The following is a 19,355-nucleotide window of genomic DNA, read 5'->3' as shown; positions in this document are numbered from 1 at the left end:
CACCATTAAGATCCGCCGAGAAGGTGGAGAAGATGAAAACGAACGTGGTTATTCTGTCTGAACGTTCAATGTAGTACATTCCAGAAATTTCTGCTTCTCATTCGGAATATTGCACGCAATCATGAGGTTGTTTGATGTTTTAAGCCAAGAGACGATGGGATTTTTAACTTGTGATGACAGAGTTCAGCGTTTACCATCATTTAGAACGGGTAGCGACCTCCTTGAAGATGTTAAGCTCAATTATTCAATTCTCAAATTCAATGATCTGTCTGCCGCGCACGAATGGCGAAAGTCATACCGGTCATGCAAAGACGCAAGAGGATTTATAAGAAGGTCACTAGACCTGCAATTCCATAGAAAAAAAAAACTTCAGGTCAGAATGGCGAAATTTACAACGCGAGAGTACCTCTATACCCTGGCACTTTAACTCCGACCATTACCGGAAACGTTACAGTCGACAGATTTACATCTGACTTTGACGGTCTGCGGGGCGGAACTAGACTCAGTCTATATACCTGAGCAGCGAATAGCTCGGTGGGGGTACAAAAAGTATAACTGAGCAAATCATCACGAGCGAAAAAATACTAAATACTGCAACAACAAATGTATACACACCTGTCAGCCCATATAAAGGATATCAATTCCCAAATACTGCAATTTCACTCTACGAGTGCTCTGCACCCCCAAAAACCACATTTGCATTATGGCTGCGAGACGTCCTTTGTTGAACAATCTTCGTCAGAGACCACCGACCAAGGTCTCATCGCAATATCATGCTTTCTCACCCTCGGGCATTGAGAACGTAGAGTGCCTACCCCTGCCCCGCATTGCAGACATATTCGACGCACCTACTAGGCTCGGTAGCACAGATGGGCATCAGTTCTTCTTCCTTCACCGAGCATCCACTGCACCGCCGACACCGACGATGGCAACTAGATCCTCGAACGCAGGACAATCTTCAGGTGGACTTCCAGCACCACTGATGTTTGAGGGTCCAGCTCATCCTCGCTCCTCATTCTCGCTGCTATCGACTAAGCCGCCGCGTACAGTCAAATCACGCAGTCACCAAACCTCCCATAAAACCTCGAGCATGCTCCAGGACTCGACATCGATCCCACTGTCTATCAAAAACGCAGCAGTGCACACATATGAGGGACCGTCAAACATGACCCGTTATAGGTACAAGGGTCAGAAAAAAAAGTAGGTAGCTCCGTTGTATCCAGTCAAAAAAATCGCACCTCACTAATCTACGCCCCTAGAATGACGACGGTCGCAAGCCCTTACTCGCCATGCTGAGCTTAGCTACGCTAGCAGTCGGAACAACAGTTTTTCTGGACTTGTGATCTTTGTGTTTCTGGTCAACTCAGCTGACAGGGGGCCATATGTAAACCAAGTAATTGGTTGTTGTATAATACAAACTGCTGTATAACATCGGACTCTTGTTATGGAGATTTGTCCTTGTACATTAGTTGTAAGAACAGATGGTTGGCGGGTTCCAATGGGAGATAGTTTTGAGGCCGAGTCCGCACAGGAAAAACAACTGCGACAAATAGACTAAGCAAGGCATCCAAAAATACCTAGTTCATCCCGAAATCAGACATGTCTCGAGGCATGAACCAGTGCGTCCCCGAAGCATAGGCAGGCAGTCGTTCAAGTGACAAGTCTATTGAAGTTGCCAATGTATTCTGCAAAAGTGGTCAACGGTCACGAGTAACGACCCGAGACCTAAGACTGGAATATACGTACCTTCCAAACCCGTTTACCACTGACAATCTTTCGTAATTGTGCACCATGCATCATCAAATGTCGCACGTTGTCTCGTACCAAAGAAACATTTGGGCCATGTCCATGGGCAGAGTGTGTGTTGGTGTCAATGATCGTTTGGAGGTTGGTGGCTTTGTCCAGGGATTTCGCAAAAGCATACTGAAAAAATTGTTTTGAATTCCATGGTCCTTGAAACAATGGAATGATGTACCATGTCCTTGACCGGAATAGGCAGTTCCAAACGTTCCATGTTCGGGCAAGATTCGGTGATTGTTACAATAGATTCCATGCTCACCCCGCAATCGATGAAAGCAAGAGTTCGCAGTGTGTGCCCATGTAGTTTGACGAGTTCCTCGATGAACTCGTTGCCGACAGTGATTTTAAGTTCGGGGAGACGCATGATGAATGACAGCAATGCAGGTGCAGATGATTGAATATGATTTAGAATTGACGAGAGTACCTGGGGCGCTGGGGACGACATCATTGAGTATCGGGTATCCAGCGCCAGATGTTTTAGGTGCTGGAGCGAAGGGGGTGGCTGAGAAATCGGGGCGAGAGATTCCTGAGTAAACCCAATTCAGAACTTGCACTATCAACCGGTGAAGTACTTGCCGTCGTACTCAAAGACAAGCTTTCCAAACGCGGTGTACGTGACACGAGTCGGAGGACAACCAGATGGTCAACTTGGCCACATCCGACAATGTGGAGAGCTTGTAGTTCAGGCAGTTGCTGAAGCACTTTGTCTAGGACGGTTTCATTGAGTTCGTTTGCCATCTATATCTTGATGAGCAGAAGCTCGGAACGGGCGAAAACGAGTCGTGAGTGGTGCTCACATAAAGGCACAAAGATGTGAGTGTTTTTGCGAATTTCGGAGTCCATCTTGGAAGAACGTCGAGGACATTCCAAGACCCAAAATCCAAACAAAGATTCGTCAAATTTGCAATTTCGGCCAGCTTTTCACTTTGAAGAGTAGTAAGGTTTGCATATATTCGAAGGTCCTGTAGTCGTTCTTTGCCTTGTAGAGAAGGCAAAAGAGGTGGTACGGCATTCACAGTACATTGAAATGATTGAAGATTATTGCAAAGAGCTAACGCTCGTGTGCACTCGGAGAGAAAGACTGGATGTAGCTGAGATTTCAATGTCGGAATGGTGCGGATGTCTGAGGAAAAGATGAATGTCTTCATTGTCGATTTCCATAGAACACCATACCTATATGTCGTGTATGAGTGGCAAGAGATGGATGAGCCAGTATCGCACTGAAGGGTGACATGACCTGAGCACAGCGTAAGAGGTCATTCCCTGGAGTTGAGTGGAGTAGAATATTCACCCGGGGATACCTCTTCGCATGATTTAAACGAAACATTATTTTTCGATACAACCTTGGGATAACACCAGCGAAAAAGGAGCGGCTGACGAGAGCAACTGAGGACAAGTCATTGCCAGAAAGATAGAAGAATATCGACTCGAGAACGTCCAGATTCAAATTGTCTGCAGTGACCATTATAACCACGATACACAAGAAGTATGTGGTGTGGGTGAAGAGGGTGACGCGTTAATAGGCGCGTTGATAAGACGGGCGCTTATTCGCTAAATACTAGGCTTTGCTCGGTGGCAAATGAATTGTAGACTAACAACGCAAGTGGGTATACATAGTTTGCAAGCAAGGTGATAAATGCATAGATTTATTGTAAGTAATACGAAGGCCTTCAAGATGACTGCTAAGTGTACTCCGGGCCGCCCTACGTGTTCGCCTCAGTGATACCTGTCGCACCGTAATTCGCAACTTCAGTCGGCTTTTGTACATCCTTTGCGAGTACTTTCATGAACCTTTCAGTTGCGGTTTCCAAAGGAAGCACAGTCAGGTTGAATGCCGCCATGGTAAGTCCAACACGGGATCGAACCGAAGGCTCCCATCCTTCCGGAATGCGCTCCTCGATGAGAAACGGGCGCAGGTCAGAGACTCGGCCTCCGAAGATGCGAAGAAGGGTTGCAGAGCTGTTAGAGAATATTGGTCGTTAGGAATTGGAGAAAATAAGTACGATGAACAACCCACTTGGAGCTTCCAAAAGCTTTATGAAATGCGCTCAACGAGAAGTCCGGGTTGTGCACTTTTGCTTCCGTCCGACGTTTGGCACTGTATCGCGCAAGGTCTTCCGAGGTTAGCAGTACATCCTCAGTACTGTTTTTATTCTTTGAATCTTGTCCAGAGGCTGATTGGAGGAGCTCTTCAACGAAGGGAACGTGGGGTTTCCCTTGGTCAGGTTGATGGAAGGTATCCTGACCTTATTATAAAATTGGGTGAACAAATAGAGAATATAAGGAATGTGAACTTACGAGTCAATGAAGCATCATGTTCTATCCCGTTGTGCAGACTAATCTCGGCCAGGTCGAATGTGTCTTTTGAGTAATCCTTCTTCAAAATCCCCGCAATGTAATTCGGCACAAAATAACAAAAGGAGGGAGCAAAGTTGTACGTTGAGCGAACAGTCTCATTCATCGCCTTGAAAGATATATTCTTTCCATCGTGTGGCAAGATACCTGAAAGTAGGATGGGGGCACTATAAGCGAGGAAAATAGTCTATTCTTTTCAAAAGACTCGCCGTGATTTGCCAGAGCATTCAACATAGGACACGCACTCCGACTATCATCTTCTCCAGGCGGCACATACTCTGGCCATTTGCCCCCTGCTCCGGCATGCCCCTCAGGTACGACGTGCCCAGCCTTGATGCTGGGTGTAACGATGTTAGTGAGAGTGAGGAGAAAGTCCCAAGCGAAGACGAATGTATCGCTGAATATTTTGGGGATGGCCATTTGCTTGAGAGTGGGAGACAACTTGGGACCACGTCGTAAGGAGTTGTCTTCTTTAAGTAACAATCCATTGAAAGATAAAGTCAATCGGACACTGGGCGGACATGAAGAATGGAATCATTGGAATGGAAGCTGACATGCAGAGCGATTACGTGACCTCTCTTCGCTTGCCAAACTTAAATATTTACTTCTAATTAACTCTTATTTATCTAAGTACTTCTCTGGGTCTGCATAACGTTGTGATACTGTACATTGTTCCATTGGACTTGTTGCGCTTCAACAACCCAGTTTACCCTAGTTTACCACTTTTCATACTCAAAACGTCCATGAAGCCGGGTAATAATCTTCATATACTCTGGCTCGTTATCAGGCGTGATGTATCCCAGTCTGATAAAGAGATCGATGAGGACTGTGTCGAAGCCAAGCAAACGGTCAAGGAGGAAGGTTCAAGGAAATTAATTAGCCACTGCTCGGAAGGCACGACGGAACGGCAGCAACCGTCACTTACCCAATGCACAGTTTGCTTTAAACTTGCCCGCGCGCATTTTATCCATGACGGTGGATTGATCAAGAAGCTAGAACAATCACAGGAAGAATAAAAATGCATATGTTCGGCAAAAATTGAATCGATGTCTAAAAATGATTTAGTACCTCAAAACATTCCACCTCTCCATCAAGTGGTTTCGGTGTAAACTGGATAGGATCGGTGTCTGAAGGTATGGGCATGTCATACACATATCTAGTGAAATTAGATTATCTGCCTCATGATCTGTTATGATCGTGAAGCGAACGTAGACCCACTCGATTTCAGGTTGAAGCCATCCAGCAGACGTCCTTTGAAGAATCATTGATAATCGCTCTGCTTTAGAGAAACGATACGCACCGGAAGAAATAGCTAATAGAGCCAACGCATCGGGTATATTTTCGTACCACATCAGCAGTAATACTGGCCTCTTCCATACATTCCTTGACAAGGGATTCGAACACACCCATTCCACTAGGGATGCCACCTGCAACTGTGTTGTCCAAGTATCCAGGCCATCTGCAGATCGGCTTCAGAATAGTCTGTCTATCTGAGTCTTCGAATGACATACGTCGGTTTCGTTTTGGCTCTTGTGGGAACCCAAATTTTCAGTTCTTTCGACATATCCGTCTCAATTTCTTGATATATAGTCATATGCACACCGTAAGTGACTACACCGAACAGTGCACACGCCGAGCGCTCCATGTCAAATGCGAAATTAGACTCATTTGAGTCGTCCTTGGGGTGATCATGCGGTCCGAATGGGTCTTTGTAAACCGGATACAGCTCTGCGCGCCATTTTTTTGGTCCACAAACGTCTGGGAAAACACCAGAGTCCCTCCATCGTTCGCAAAGCTCCTTCATCGCTGTGGTGCGTTTTGATGGAGTGTCAACCCAACCAGCGAAGCTTACGCGGGGTTTTGAGGACGCGGTATCAATATCGAGATCCCAAAGTTCCTGTTTGTTTGCAAGTCGACTCTGTTCATTCTCTGTCTTGAGCTGTTCGATGATGACTGGTCGAAGGAGACCAATCACTATTTGATGATCTTTGGAAGAGGGTGAAGAGGAAAGGTACAAAGGCACGAGGACTTCATCATCGAACTCTGAAGGTGAATTGAACTCTGTTGGGGGTCGAGATATGGTGGCATTGTCATAGCGTTGGACAAGTTGTAAGAAAGTTAATCGCAAGTCCGAATCTGGCATTGGCGTTTGGGGAAAAGTAATAAAGCCCGGTCCGGAGAGTACCGGAAACGCGCTTTCTCCTCGTCGTTCATGGCATACGTGGCTGTAGAAGCAGATGAAGTTAGTGATTTTATGCTATTTCTCCGATGATCCTGACGCCAGTAGCGCCTAGAAGAGGGCCCAGAGGGCCTACAGTTTAAATGTGATAAATAATCAAGGCTCGTAGGGTGCTCTATTGACGAAATTCTTCAGCTTTTCTGGGCGATAATGCATCAAATACGAGGCCGGGCTCTGCTGGTGTCTCAAATGTCGACAGAGGTGCGTATAATATATTGATGTTCATCTAAAAAGTGACAATTCTTGTGTAGGTTACCTTTCAGACCAGCCTCATCCACGAAAATCAGGCGGAGGATTCTGGACAGTCGAATACTATCAGGTTTACTTCGAAGTTGACACTAAAGAGGTATGCATTTTCCCTTCAGATTCGAACCCAATTTAACATGCGCTGAAGGTTCTTCGCCGCTGTTACTCAACTCTTCTCCCAACATCGACCAACTACTTCTCTACCCACCTAAACCCACCAGATCTCTACGGACCTTTTTGGACTCTCACGACTCTTATATTCACTTTGTTCCTTTCGTCAAGTCTCGCGGCTTCTATTTCCGCATACCTTTCTTCAGCCGATGGAGAATATGATTATGACTTTGGGCTGTTATCCCAGGCAGTGGGTATCGTGTACGCGTACGGGTTAGGTCTCCCGGTATTACTGTGGATATCGCTGAGGTATATGGGGGTGGGTGAGTGGAGTGTAGTGGATGCTGTGGCAATATGGGGATACGCACTTTTTGTGTGGATTCCGGTTTCTGTAAGTTGTATTACCCTCTCTTCTGTCTTAACGTTTTGACGATTGCGGACCCTCCATGTAGATTCTGTGTGTAATACCGGTTCCTCTTCTCCGCTGGGTTCTTGTGTTCCTGGCTTTTGCATCCTCGGGATATTTTCTTATCAGAAATATATACCCTATCCTTGCTTCTGTGAGTTTTCTGGTATTCTGGTATCTCTGCATATCTTGTGTACTCATCGCTTCTCGTCTCAAAGGCCGAGGCAAAAGCTACCCGCTTGCTTATTATTGTGATCGGTGTTCTCCATGCCGCACTAGCATTGGTATTCAAGGTGCTGTTTTTCGGTTATTATGTGGTAGACAAGATCGGTATGGACCTTCCACTTCCTGGAGGTAATGACCCGAACTCTGCTGGAGGAGCGGTAAAAATGCTTGTGAGAAGATTGTTTTTTGGACTATGAATTAAAGGGACTAGGCTAAGGCGGAGGGGGTAAAGGATGTTATATGTAGCTTCCGAAGATTTAATTATTCTCGATGACTACCTCTGATTTGCACTGCTGTTTGTCGTTTGTAAACTCAGTTCATCTTTCATGTATGGAATTCAGAGGTCAGATTAAATAAGTGAAGGTCATTTACAGATGATGACATTTCTAACTATGTTGAGTCGACGATTATACACTACTCCGCAAGCATTTAATACTTGAACGAGCCTTTTGCCTATATGCAATAATAATGTAGGAAATATGGTTTGGTAGTACAGATGGAAGGATAGGGAGGGAATGAGACAGCGTAGTGTAGATCAGAAGCCAAACTTGTACAGTGTGTAGGGAACGACGACAGCAGATGTAGTAATACAAAATAATAAAACGAAGAGATAATCTAGAAGCATCGCGAGATCAATCTGGAGGTTGCGAAAAAGGCTGGAACAAAGGCTAGAGCATTTTTCGAATGGGCGAAATGGTAACCTTTCCAGAATAAATCCTGATCCCGTCCCGCACGTTGACCGTCTATGTAGATTGTGCATTCTTTGGTTTCGGCGGTCTTTTTCCCTGCGCCTTTTTAGTCTTTCGGTGCTGATGCTGTTCCCGTCCCTTCGGAGTAGCAGGACATCTTTGCCCCGATTTCTTTCCCTGAACTTGGGGCCCAAGCATGACCCCTCCGCTGACCACACCCGTCTGTCCCCCTTCATATAGGTAGTTTTGGACATCATGACAGGACGGGTTAATCACAGTGCGTGCGAGACGCCGTTGTGAACGAGAAAGGTAAGAGGGGCCATGCTCCGCGCGCCAAGATGCGTTCGCATCCGAAGATAACAATGTGGAGGTGGAAGGTAGGGCTGTAGTAGATTCGCAGTGTACATGCTTTATACTCGATGAATCGGTGTCAATCGAAGGTGTACTATGATGCAGTGCCATATGTGCAACCGACGACTCCAAAGGATACACATCCGATGTGGAGGTAGTTAGAATGTTATCGGAAGATATGTCTCTTTTACCACTCATATGATAAATGGGCACAGATTGGGGAAGAAGGGGTAATGGAACCTCAGGGAGTTCAGGTGTAACGCAGAGCGGGGAAGACTGAGCGGAAGAGGAAGAAGAAGAGCGAACGGAAGGCATGAGATGTTGGGCTGAGCCTGAGGATAGAGTCCTCGACCTGCGTCTAGATAAATGCCAAGGGGTTTCTACATCTGATTCAATATCCATGACGACGATGGCAGTTGAAAGAGACTCAGAAGGGGATTCGGCTGCCGAAGTACAATTCGGACTTGACTTCCTGGTGCTGCGGCCGACCATCGCAGACTTAGTGATAGAAAGGTCGCCAACAACGAAGGCACCAACTCTATTATGTTCATTAACACATCGACTGCGCTCGCGTGCCTGCTCGACGAGATTTGCCAGCCGAACAATTCTAGATTTTTCTTTCTCCGGGTTTCGTTCCGCCTCCACTAAACTCGGAGGCTTGAGGGTATTTGTGTCTGAATGATTTGATGGCAAAGGTTTGGGAACGCGGCTTCCGAAGGACTGCGGGACGGATTGAATGACATCTACTACAGGTATTCTTAGTTCAACTAAATGTTGTCCTTATTTAGGCCCTCAAGAAAATCGCACCTTCTGTCAAAACGGACTGGTCTTCACCAAATGCTGTACGCAAATCGTTCTGCCATACGCTCCAGTCAGCATCACGGTCTGAACTAGCAGGGTGCATGGATGTTGGCGACGGAGGATTAAGCATCAAGGATCCCAAGCTTGTTTGTCGGTTGGCCCGCCTGTACCCTTTACCAGAAAGAGTCTGAGTGAAATCACTTTGAAGAGGATTTTGCAAGCGAAAAATGGTTGACGATGAGACTCCTGCCTGAGGATTGGCGAACATGTCTGCTACAGTGGAAATGGTGGGCTGCCAGCGCATGGGGGATGTGGGCGGTAGTGTATCATATCGTCGAGGTTACTGATCTCGCTTTATCCCAAAGGGTAAGGTTCGCGCTCTGTCCAGAACAAGGCCAGATTGATGAAGTGAATCAATGGACCGCCGCCTGGCCAAGTATTACTGGTAAAATTCTATACATATGATTCGATCTCAGTTGTCCCTGCGTTTCTATAATAAGACAACAGTGATTAGATTGAGACTGGATTGAGAGGTCGCTGTAGGTCGCTGTGCATCGAGAGATGGCAACCAATTTCTTTTAATAACAGTAACCATTCGGTAGCCATATGGGGCCAATCCTGGGCTAATCTGGATCTATGACACAAAAAAAGTGAGATAGTAAATCGTACATAAGTACCAGCGATACATACAGTGTTAGTTGTCAAAGCTGTGAATCGCATTCGAATTCCCACGGCCTGTAAGACTGGACGTTAGACTGAACCTCTAATTCGCATACTTGAATCATCCTATTTTGGTCGGCTGAATTCTGGCATTCATACTCTAGAGATACGGTGAACGTACAATTCGCGAAATTGATACCAGCGTAGTCATCGAGGGTGCTTCCGGAACGCACGCGGTAACGTGAGGAAGTCTATCTTGTCGACGCGAGGTGCCTGTTGAGCATGTAGGAAAAGAGATGTCATCCAACCAGGGCCTCGACCACGTACCTGGTTTGGCAACGTGGGACTACCATAGTATCATAATGGCTTATTTTTCGAGTGGCCCTGAACCTCGCCCCCTTCTTATTTACGCTATTATTTTGGTTCACCTTGAATGTTTTTCAAAGTTCAAAATGGTCCATCATCCATTTAACAAACAATACAATCCTCCTTGAAGCTCAAATTATACATCGTTTTATCTACCGTCTTTTCGATCTTTTTCCAATCTGATCTTCGTTGGATAAATTCGTATATATCCTGACATCAAGTACGAATTAGCACCCATTATCGTGTAATTTATGAAAAGGATATATACCTCCGGCCTATATGCACCTCCATACCTCGTCACATCCCTCACGATTTGAGCCAAATCCTTTGCATCCTCGACAACATAGACATGTCCTAGCATTTTCAGATGGGCGAAATCGGCGGTTATTGAAGGTACCTTGAGTGAACTAATGAAGGCGTGGTAAGCATTGAGATCAGCGATGACCTGAAACCCGCCAGTGAGGGATATGATTTGGCGTTTGATATGCTTTTGTAAGATTCTATGAGGAGGACGGTACAACATATCAGTTGAGGCCCGACGGTAAAAGTTAGGTACCCTCCCACTCACGCTATAAGTCTGATCCCAACCTCCTGATGGAACACCTCCAACACTTCTTTGCTCGTGCTCCCCTTCAGCAGCTTACAATGCATTTCCAAACACTTGATCGCTTCAGTGCATCCCTTACTCGGTTTCAAATCCAACGCGGCATTTTCCGGAGGGTAATACTCTCTAGGTTCGGTGAGCTTCAATATTATATGTTCGACTTGGTTCATTAAGACCTCGGTGCCAGCATTAAGTCCTCCCGCAACAGAGTCGTCGAGGGAGTTTTCGAACCGCTTTTTTTCGCGCACGACAGAGTTGAGAAAGTCAGTTTTATCGATGTGAGGAGCCTGGAGATATAATTCATTCATATAAGAATAAACGCCAATACACGACAAACGAGATGGGGCACCATTTCTTTATCGAAGTACACCTGCACCATACTTTGGATCGTGTCTCCGATATGGACCAGCTCGAAGAATTGTAGCAGGGGTGCTACGCTTGTCGTCTCTTCGTGTTCTGCAGGTTTATACGACGTCATTCGGGCTGTTGCTCTTTGAAAGTATGAGATTAAGAAGATATAAATGTGTAAAGGAACACACCTTGAAAACCCACGCTTTACATGACCATCTCCCAATGCCTGCAGCATCAATATGAACACTTCCTCAATGGTATCTCTGACTCTATCACCGATTCGATCAGGATATGCCGCAAAAGTTTCTAATCGCTTGAGGGATTCGCGGGAGGTGTGAATGAGCTCTAGAGCGACGTCGAGGGAGAGTAAAGTATCCATTTGGTCCATTTGGTCTAGGGAGGTAGATGCAGTGTGTAGAGTACCAGCGGACAGTGGAGCAGCTGAGGGAGGTGGCGCTAGGCTTAGTCCACCATGCTTTTCATCAAACACCTCAGCTTTCTCCTTTTCCTCTTGCTCGTCTTCGTCATCCTCGTCTGAGCCAATCTCAAACATCGTTTCATTCCCTTGACCTCTATGTTTTTGGTAACCTTCTGGGACGTTTGAAATACCCCATCCACCTCCACCGGCTCCGCCCCATCTTTGTGGGTTCAACATGGCAATTCCTTGGGCGGCAGCTCCGCCAACTGCTGTTCCTCCGCTCACCAATGCTCCGCCGACAGCTCCTACAGTTCTGGGAACGATAGTCACGGGTAGTAAGAGCACACTAGTGAAACTTGCAAGGACGTTCCGTTTAACCTGAGATGGATTATGTGAAGTGAGGAATCGAGCAGAAACGTCGCCCAAGTTATTGTGACGTTCCGAAGCTTGTTGATCCCAACCTTTACATATAGCCTCGAACGTGGGCTTGACAACTTCGGTTTCCTCATCAAGATACTCGTCCATGTTTGGCTCAAACATGCGGAAGCTGCATAACACATATGAGTGAGCTCCGCGACCTTGGAATAGAGTAGCGGCTCTCACACAACGTCTTCTGCTTTAGTCCGGGATGTCGATGTTCCACCTGCAGACATGATGGTATCAACCATCTTCCAAGCTTCCCTAAAGCTCGCTGCAGTGGCTTTCAGAAAAATGTCGAGGGATATCTCGCGTGCACGAGTCAGAACGGTGGATATGTACTCTCCAACTACGTCTGAAGCGACGCGTTCCGAAAAGGATATGAGGACGCCAGCTTCAGCGGGGAATACTCGAACGGCGCGAGAACCGTGTTCGCTTATGGCGTTTAGGACAATGGTCATGAAGTCATCCATAGCATCGAATGCAAGTTGACGGTCTTTACTAGGCAAAGGATTTGTAAGTTATCATATACCAACAGAGACTGAATGAAGAATGAATTTACGTGAAATTGGCCAACGGATCCCAGGGTTGATCGTAGAATATCTCCCGTTTCTCTGCCCAAACTTTTCCCATCTCCCAGTCACTGTCTGCGCCGTCCCAAACGAGCCAGCTGCTCTCTGCTGCCTCCCGCATTCCGTTTTCGTCACCTCTTTCGTCTGCGTTGTCGAATGCCGCCAACAGATTTGCATCAAACCTATCCATTGCACTTCGCAGTGCAGTTCTGTACTCGCGCCATTTCCGTACCGGTTGGATGCTTTGCGAAAGGAACAAGAACAACAAGCGCAGAGTTGAGGCTTCTGATCGTAGAGAAGGCGTGACTGCAGCAGCAAGGTCGTTAAGAATGATATGCGCAGGTGATAGGAGGGTTTTAGTTAAGGGCTTGAGGAGATTATGAACGCGAATGTACTGTCCGCGAAACGTCGAAGTCGATTTGAAGTTGTTCGTCCACAACGACGCCGACATTGGGGTTGTTGGATTCTGAAAAGCTCCTACAAAGTCACCCATCTCATCCGGTGGTACATCCACGGAGGCAAAATCTCCAAATTCATCATCTACGGTTATTGTTGGAGGCGCCGCTGCTCGTGACTCTGCTGCTCTTCCCTTCGAATGTTCTTCTAGATCGTTCAGCACAACTCCCAGACCTTTATTATCCATTTTCAGTGATTTCCATCGTGTCTCCCATAACTTTTCACTTTCAGCTAAGGCGGCGGTGGCATGTGAGCAACGAGCATAGGCAGGAAAGTCCGGTACAGGGAGGTAAGAGAGAATCAATAGGTGGAGATCTGACGGGAGTTTGCCCACAAACTGGGGTGCGACTGTGGCTTTTCGAATGGGAGAAGCACTCGCTGGGGGAGAATATAACTTGAGAGGTTCTAGCGTTTTGAACTTATCCATGACATCGAGAACATTGATCAAGCGCTTATGTACTCAGTCACCGAGTTACTCTACGAGCACAGCCACATCTAGCTAAGTCCAGCTTTGACCTTATCAACAAAATCTTTCGTGTAGCGTGCATTAGAATCATTATGCCTCACACATAGTATTGAGCATGCTTGTGGCTCAATAGTGCGTGCATTATTTTTTAATGAATCTGACTCCAATGCTCTTGTTTCCATTAGCAATGGGCATTGGCGTTCTGAATCTCTGCCAATGGTGTGGTTGTGGTATGACTGATAATAATTTCAGGCATTCTATCTAACTCTTCTAGGACCTTTGATCTTGACAAGAATCATCAGAGGAGATACGATGCATCGAAAACAAAGTATGTAGAAGAGCTCGTGGAACTCAAGTCCAACAGAAAGGCATTCCTCTCACCCACTTTCCATCCTCCATCTCGTCTAGCAGGGCCTTCGCAAGCTCTTCCCTGAAAAGACTGGGAAGTAGAAACCTTCCTCCTTGTCCCGTGAAACCAAGCTGATACTTTTTGTCACTGGGAGCAGGTCCATCGTACAATAAGGAAACTCGGAACCAGGTCCAATCAATCTTTTCATCATCTCCTAGACCTTTCAACAGTTTTCCGGTCTCTACAACATCCTCAAACACCTTTGGAGCTAACAGCCTTAGCATAGGCACAGTTAATTTTAAACCAAAGTTAAATCCATCTTGAGGTTCGACATGCGAGGGGGTTCCTATGCCTATAAGTCGCTTCACGCTAAGTTCGGACATAGCACGGATGATGTTGCGATAACCAGTAGTCATTGTCAGTGGTGAAGAAGAGCCACCAGCCCAACCAGGAAGACCGTCCGAAGGCGTGAGGAGAACGAAAACAGCGGCGGAGTTGTGCAGGGAGCGTTGTATAGCAGGATAAGAGTCCAAGGTTCCTAGATTGAACGACCTTTGAGATTCATATTCGGTCTTATTCAGTACGTGAAGTAAAAAAAAAACAAAATGAACCTTGAATGACGCTTATCCTTGCTGAGTCTCTCAATTCGGAGTCAAGTTTATCGGGACTACGAGCAAAGACAACGATGGTATGGCCTCGACGTAGGGCTTCGCGAATAAGTGCATTACCGGTAGGCCCTGTGCCGCCGAATAGGGTGATTTGAGACATTGAGTTAGTCCTGGCACTTTGAGTCTGGCTTTAAGTATTTCGCATGGCCGCAGAATAATAACCTCGGAAGTTATGTAGGAGAACTAGTGAGAGTAACTGACAAACAACTGACTTTACTGACAAACCTGATGCGACCTCGGTGCACAAATCGTTTCGGCAATCGCCGATCTGATTCACTGCTTTGACATCATATTCACCATGTGGGTGTTTATGCCTCCGACGGTCGTCGTCAAGTCGTTGTATCGACTAAGGACGAAACACAACAGCCTCAGGTTGATCATTGTCACTTTCTCTCATCAGTCATTCCTTTACCACATACGTACACTCCAGTAATTTCCCAACCTTTTTCCGACCTACAAAAAAACACACTCTTTTACGAGATTTTGATTTCAAAGTCTTTCAAGGTCTTTCAACGCCCACGCGTGCACTGGGAAATCTATTTTCAAAAATCACCAGCCAATTCTTCCGCATTGCAGGAGCCAGCTGACACAGGCTATAAGTACAGAAGGAAGCGAATCCAAAAAAAACGAGTTCGAACGACAGAATCCTCATCATGCTCGCTTTCAACACTCTTCTCGCGCTGTGTAGCGTGTATATCCCAATGGTTGCCGGACAGGCTACTATCGAGCTCGACTGTACGTTTCACTTCAACTGTGTCCAAATCAAGACCGAGATGCTAATCGTATTGCACTATTTACTTAGATGGAACATTCGTCGGTGTCGAAGACTCAACTACAGGTATCACTTCATTCAAGGGAGTCCGGTTTGCTGAGCCTCCGACTGGTGACTTGAGATGGAAAGCTCCTGTATTCCCCCCTACGACGCAGCTTGGGACGGTCAACGCTAGCACTGTGGGTATTGGCAATGCTCATTCCCCATGTCATCCCCTGACGAGTTGTAGTTTGGTAATGTGTGCATACCTGTCCCTCAGTCGACCGTGGTATCAGGTACATCTGAAGACTGTTTATTCGCCAACGTGAGTTGTTTGTCGTTTGAACCTCTCATCACTGCTCACCCTTAGTCCGATCTAAATAGGTGTACGTTCCCTCTAATGCCACCTTGAGTTCGAACCTACCGGTCATGGTGTGGTTTCATGGTTAGTGTTTTACCTTTCCTTGCCTTTCCTATATTGGTTCATTTTCCTTACCTTCGTGTCTGATTGGCTTCTTGAATTCTTCCATTCTCACATACAAAAATATAACTGTGATTCTTCCGATTTCTGCCATTCCGCAATGTCCGGACTCTTGTAGGAGGAGGATTCCAAGCTGGAAATAGTCGAGCAAACGCAATTCCGCTGATGCAAGCTGCGCCTTCGCCTGGAATGATTTTCGTGTCCTTCGAGTATCGTTTAGGGCAGTTCGGATTCTTAGCCGGATCAACTTTCGCAGCAGCGAATGGGTCACTGAACGCTGGGATGCTGGACCAGGTATGCAGCAATGACCTCAAGAGTCTTTGACTATTTTGTCATCATTCCTTCGTAGCGTGTCGGTCTGCAGTGGGTTCAAAGATATATATCTAACTTTGGCGGAGATCCTACGTAAGTGCCGATGGTTAGGTGGTCTGCCGTGGGCACTGACGATCCTGATGTCTTCAGAAAAGTCACGATCTGGGGAGAATCTGCTGGAGCTGGGGCTACAATGTTCCATGTATGACCATGTTCTTTTACTGTCGTTCTTCGTGAATGTAACATTACATTGTATTCACAGCTCATAGCAAATGGAGGCGATCAAGAGGGCCTTTTCCGTGCCTCAATGGGCGATAGCTCATCATTGAGCTTCATGCCTGACTTTGACAGCGATTATCTCAACGGCGTCTTTGACTTATTTGCTGGTTTTGCGTAAGACTTTTCGACCTTTCTTCTGATTGACATGTATACTGACGTTTTTCTGAATCCATACTATCCAACAGGGGTTGCTCTTCATCGTCCGACGTTATGGCTTGCCTCATTGCGGCTGATGCGAACACTATAGCATCTGCGGGTACCCAGGTGTTGAAAAACCGGACCTCGACATTGTTTGTTTTTGCCCCCTGCATTGATGGTACTTTCCTGGCAACTAGACCGGTCGAAGCGTTTGCCAGTGGAGCATTTTCCCAAGTTCCTGTCTTGTTTGGGTAGGTCCATCAATTCTAATCCTCGCACCCTGAAGGTTGAATGTGGCCTCTTCAGATCCAACACGGACGAGGGCGCAAATTGGTCTGCCGAGTTACCCAACCCAGCCGCCAACACCTCCGAACCTAACGCTACGGAGACAACAGTCTATAACTTCTTGGCCGGACAATGGCCCACCCTCTCAAACTCTACATTCACAACTGCTCTGGAACTTTATCCCTTGGCCGACTACAACAACTCGTTAAGCCTTCAAGGCCAGCAGATGTACGGCGAGGCAAGATATATTTGCACTGGAATGATGATTTCTGCCGCCGCCACAAGGCAGGGATTCACCTCGTTCCAATATCAGTGAGAAGTGAAGTTTTCATGTTTACGCCATGAATTGACTTTTTTCCTCGTTTTTTCTTTAGCTATGACAACCCAGACCAAGGTTCCGACCATGGAGCCGACCTGACGGGACTCTTCGATGCCGCTTCGGGGTTCACCGGGAATGACGCTGCGCTGTTTGTGGCCATGCAACAATATTGGTCGTCCTTCGTCACTGCCCAGGAACCGACTGCCACTAATGTAGCATCTTGGACGGTGAGCTCCCCCGCCTTTTTCATTGGAGCTTTTGGTTGAGTTTTCTCTCGAACTCCAAGGCGGTCACAAATTCCACCTCAGGTGGTCCGCGTATCCTTCTTCATCCTGGGGCTGTCGCAATGGAGGAGATCACCGATGCACAAGCTGCAAGATGTGCATTCTGGCACAGTATTAGCTCGGAACTGAACACTTAATTAGAGGCAATCATGAGCTAGCCAGCATTCTGAATATAAGTAGGAAGTAGGACACGCATTCAGTATGTACAAAATCGTAAGTCGAAACACATGTCGATTTAACATGAAGAGCTATACAACAGCCAATCTCGGAGGTACATAAGATAAAGTGCAGTAATCGGGGTAGAGTATTCAATTAGAAGGATATCATGATCGTAACAAAAGAGGGAGGACAAATGATCGTGAACAAGATGAAAGTTCATGTCGTCTTCGAGGGCGATGCTGGGGCCGACAATGCAGGTTTAAGAGCATCTGAAGGAGTCTTGATAATCTCCACACCACTCTTGGCCTTCTTCCCGCTACCAAGGAAGGTATTATTTTTGTGCTTGCGCCAAAGAGCCTAAGGATGAAATTTTTCATATCAGTTGATCAAAGCAAGGGTCAAAATCTGTGCGCACGTTCTTTTCTGGCCGGGCTCCTCCATTCGCCTCTTCAGCTTCGGGGATTTCAATTTCTTCGCCGTCGCCTTCTTCTTGGATATCTTTTTCTTCAATGGGAGCTTGCGATTTCCGTGATTTCAGGTTGCGGTTTGTCAAGCGACGCATCAGAGGGGGGCCCCATCCTCGCTGTCATTTGGATATTGTGCATTGAGTTTCTCTTCTCGCAAACAATCATGAACAAACCTCGCGAAGGATGTCTTCTTCAGTCTTCAGTCCCTTTTCAGAGGCTTTGAGTGAATGATTGTCAACTTCAGAAACATCCTCATCAGATTTTGGAGGCGTTAGTGCTACAGATGTTTTGCCAAATCCAAATGCGGAGAAGAAACCGTTTCCCCCGATGACCGCTGCAGCTTGCTCGGTCTAGAAACAGGTTGGTGACAGTTTCAAGTACATACACGGTGTATACCACCTACATCATGCTCCTCTGATTCTGCTGCCACTGACGGATTCGGGTTATTGCTCTTGGGCTTCGTCAATCCATGGGCCTTAAGCCATTCCTTAGCACCAATACCTCCAGATCCGTCTTTGCCTCCGTCGCCAATATCATTCTCACGAATGTTTCCATCGCGGATGTCCAGATTAGTCGTAACGCCAGCCTTCATACGCTCTTCAAAAAAGGCCTTCATAAGGATGGACTGCAATGTGCCATCATCCTTCCATGGCCGGATTTTTACGAAATTGTTTGATGCGGGAGGATGCTCAGCGAAGATTCGCAAAGACATTGCTCGAATTTTCAGTGTGTTCAGCTCGAGAACAGATTCTAGTGTGGCGTAGGACATGGTAACAACTTTCTCTGGAGTGATAGTGAAGTTCCGCGTCCAGCCATGTCGGCTACAGAACAGTACATTCAATTTCGGATGATAACAAACGACCTGGACTATAGAGAACACGCACGTAGCCGCAAAATTTAAATTTTCTTCTGCGTGGCTGTCTGACATGGTGATAAATAGATGATAGTAAAGGAGTAGAGTTTGAGGTGTCGCAAAAGAAAAAAAACTTGAATCTCAGTTTCCATTCCCCGCAGATTTTTATAAAGTATGAACGGTTGCTATGGCGTTCAAGATAGACCGGCGGCGAAGACATTTGAATTAAAATGGTGATCTCATAGAACGCTTTGGCAACTGAAGTGTACAACAGTGTATGTCATTGTAGCAAGACCGAAAATCCTACACATATGAAAGCAACATTCTGATCGAAGATACGTTCACCTGAACTCCAACAAAAGCTTCGACTACCTTCTTCGTTCGTATTCACGAGTTTCCCGCCTAGGCGACGTGCGTCGTCTATCTGATTCCTGGTCCCGATGTTTCCTGTCTGGTGGATAGTCGTTTCTTTTACTG

The 19,355-nt window shown here is 46.5% G+C and overlaps 10 protein-coding genes across 10 annotated transcripts; 3 read left to right on the top strand and 7 right to left on the bottom strand.

The window, feature by feature from the left end:
* Positions 1-606: 606 nt before the first annotated feature.
* Positions 607-1,506, top strand: C8R40DRAFT_553340 (uncharacterized protein). The gene has a single exon (XM_046235437.1). It carries the CDS (start codon positions 704-706, stop codon positions 1,202-1,204), a length of 501 nt encoding a protein of 166 aa, XP_046082516.1. The 5' UTR covers positions 607-703; the 3' UTR covers positions 1,205-1,506.
* Positions 1,391-3,384, bottom strand: C8R40DRAFT_553009 (uncharacterized protein). The gene is made up of 7 exons (XM_046235434.1): positions 3,092-3,384; positions 2,974-3,037; positions 2,598-2,923; positions 2,377-2,538; positions 1,976-2,326; positions 1,747-1,923; positions 1,391-1,685 (listed from the first exon to the last, which is right to left on the bottom strand). The coding sequence occupies exons 1-7, from the start codon at positions 3,263-3,265 to the stop codon at positions 1,578-1,580; spliced, it is 1,362 nt and encodes a 453-aa protein (XP_046082515.1). The 5' UTR covers positions 3,266-3,384; the 3' UTR covers positions 1,391-1,577.
* C8R40DRAFT_553037 (Chloroperoxidase) lies at positions 3,385-4,714 on the bottom strand. Its single transcript, XM_046235435.1, has 4 exons — positions 4,365-4,714; positions 4,099-4,302; positions 3,818-4,046; positions 3,385-3,759 (listed from the first exon to the last, which is right to left on the bottom strand). Exons 1-4 carry the CDS (start codon positions 4,573-4,575, stop codon positions 3,504-3,506), a joined length of 900 nt encoding a protein of 299 aa, XP_046082514.1. The 5' UTR covers positions 4,576-4,714; the 3' UTR covers positions 3,385-3,503.
* Positions 4,715-4,741: 27 nt separating this feature from the next.
* On the bottom strand, positions 4,742-6,328 carry C8R40DRAFT_1121790 (nudix hydrolase 20). Its single transcript, XM_046228828.1, has 6 exons — positions 5,667-6,328; positions 5,456-5,614; positions 5,374-5,406; positions 5,224-5,311; positions 5,081-5,147; positions 4,742-4,981 (listed from the first exon to the last, which is right to left on the bottom strand). The coding sequence occupies exons 1-6, from the start codon at positions 6,296-6,298 to the stop codon at positions 4,872-4,874; spliced, it is 1,089 nt and encodes a 362-aa protein (XP_046082513.1). The 5' UTR covers positions 6,299-6,328; the 3' UTR covers positions 4,742-4,871.
* Positions 6,329-7,724, top strand: C8R40DRAFT_1121788 (uncharacterized protein). Its single transcript, XM_046228827.1, has 7 exons — positions 6,329-6,397; positions 6,443-6,479; positions 6,530-6,595; positions 6,646-6,740; positions 6,789-7,142; positions 7,204-7,311; positions 7,376-7,724. Exons 1-7 carry the CDS (start codon positions 6,368-6,370, stop codon positions 7,577-7,579), a joined length of 894 nt encoding a protein of 297 aa, XP_046082512.1. The 5' UTR covers positions 6,329-6,367; the 3' UTR covers positions 7,580-7,724.
* On the bottom strand, positions 7,725-9,593 carry C8R40DRAFT_1121786 (uncharacterized protein). Its single transcript, XM_046228826.1, has 2 exons — positions 9,230-9,593; positions 7,725-9,168 (listed from the first exon to the last, which is right to left on the bottom strand). Exons 1-2 carry the CDS (start codon positions 9,525-9,527, stop codon positions 8,126-8,128), a joined length of 1,341 nt encoding a protein of 446 aa, XP_046082511.1. The 5' UTR covers positions 9,528-9,593; the 3' UTR covers positions 7,725-8,125.
* Positions 9,594-10,347: 754 nt separating this feature from the next.
* C8R40DRAFT_1121783 (exocyst complex component Sec10-like protein) lies at positions 10,348-13,809 on the bottom strand. The gene is made up of 8 exons (XM_046228825.1): positions 13,787-13,809; positions 12,602-13,666; positions 12,226-12,540; positions 11,393-12,169; positions 11,203-11,344; positions 10,818-11,140; positions 10,518-10,749; positions 10,348-10,459 (listed from the first exon to the last, which is right to left on the bottom strand). The coding sequence occupies exons 2-8, from the start codon at positions 13,492-13,494 to the stop codon at positions 10,352-10,354; spliced, it is 2,790 nt and encodes a 929-aa protein (XP_046082510.1). The 5' UTR covers positions 13,495-13,666; positions 13,787-13,809; the 3' UTR covers positions 10,348-10,351.
* Positions 13,764-14,815, bottom strand: C8R40DRAFT_1121779 (uncharacterized protein). Its single transcript, XM_046228824.1, has 2 exons — positions 14,494-14,815; positions 13,764-14,420 (listed from the first exon to the last, which is right to left on the bottom strand). Exons 1-2 carry the CDS (start codon positions 14,648-14,650, stop codon positions 13,885-13,887), a joined length of 693 nt encoding a protein of 230 aa, XP_046082509.1. The 5' UTR covers positions 14,651-14,815; the 3' UTR covers positions 13,764-13,884.
* Positions 14,816-15,203: 388 nt separating this feature from the next.
* On the top strand, positions 15,204-17,536 carry C8R40DRAFT_1174557 (alpha/beta-hydrolase; the record flags this gene model as incomplete). The annotated part of the gene is made up of 12 exons (XM_046232197.1): positions 15,204-15,285; positions 15,353-15,501; positions 15,552-15,626; positions 15,686-15,746; positions 15,901-16,076; positions 16,132-16,187; positions 16,245-16,296; positions 16,357-16,487; positions 16,559-16,762; positions 16,818-17,108; positions 17,171-17,342; positions 17,402-17,536. The coding sequence occupies 12 exons, from the start codon at positions 15,204-15,206 to the stop codon at positions 17,534-17,536; spliced, it is 1,584 nt and encodes a 527-aa protein (XP_046082508.1).
* Positions 17,537-17,577: 41 nt separating this feature from the next.
* C8R40DRAFT_552634 (uncharacterized protein) lies at positions 17,578-19,055 on the bottom strand. Its single transcript, XM_046235433.1, has 5 exons — positions 18,910-19,055; positions 18,429-18,846; positions 18,199-18,375; positions 17,974-18,141; positions 17,578-17,915 (listed from the first exon to the last, which is right to left on the bottom strand). The coding sequence occupies exons 1-5, from the start codon at positions 18,951-18,953 to the stop codon at positions 17,775-17,777; spliced, it is 948 nt and encodes a 315-aa protein (XP_046082507.1). The 5' UTR covers positions 18,954-19,055; the 3' UTR covers positions 17,578-17,774.
* Between the last annotated feature and the right edge of the window lie 300 nt (positions 19,056-19,355).

This window comes from Lentinula edodes (genome assembly GCF_021015755.1).
Source record: "Lentinula edodes strain Le(Bin) 0899 ss11 chromosome Unknown C8R40scaffold_37, whole genome shotgun sequence".
In the NCBI taxonomy this organism is placed as follows: domain Eukaryota; kingdom Fungi; phylum Basidiomycota; class Agaricomycetes; order Agaricales; family Omphalotaceae; genus Lentinula; species Lentinula edodes.
The sequence above is the reverse complement of the archived record's forward strand: the minus strand, read 5'-3'. Positions and strand labels throughout refer to the sequence as shown.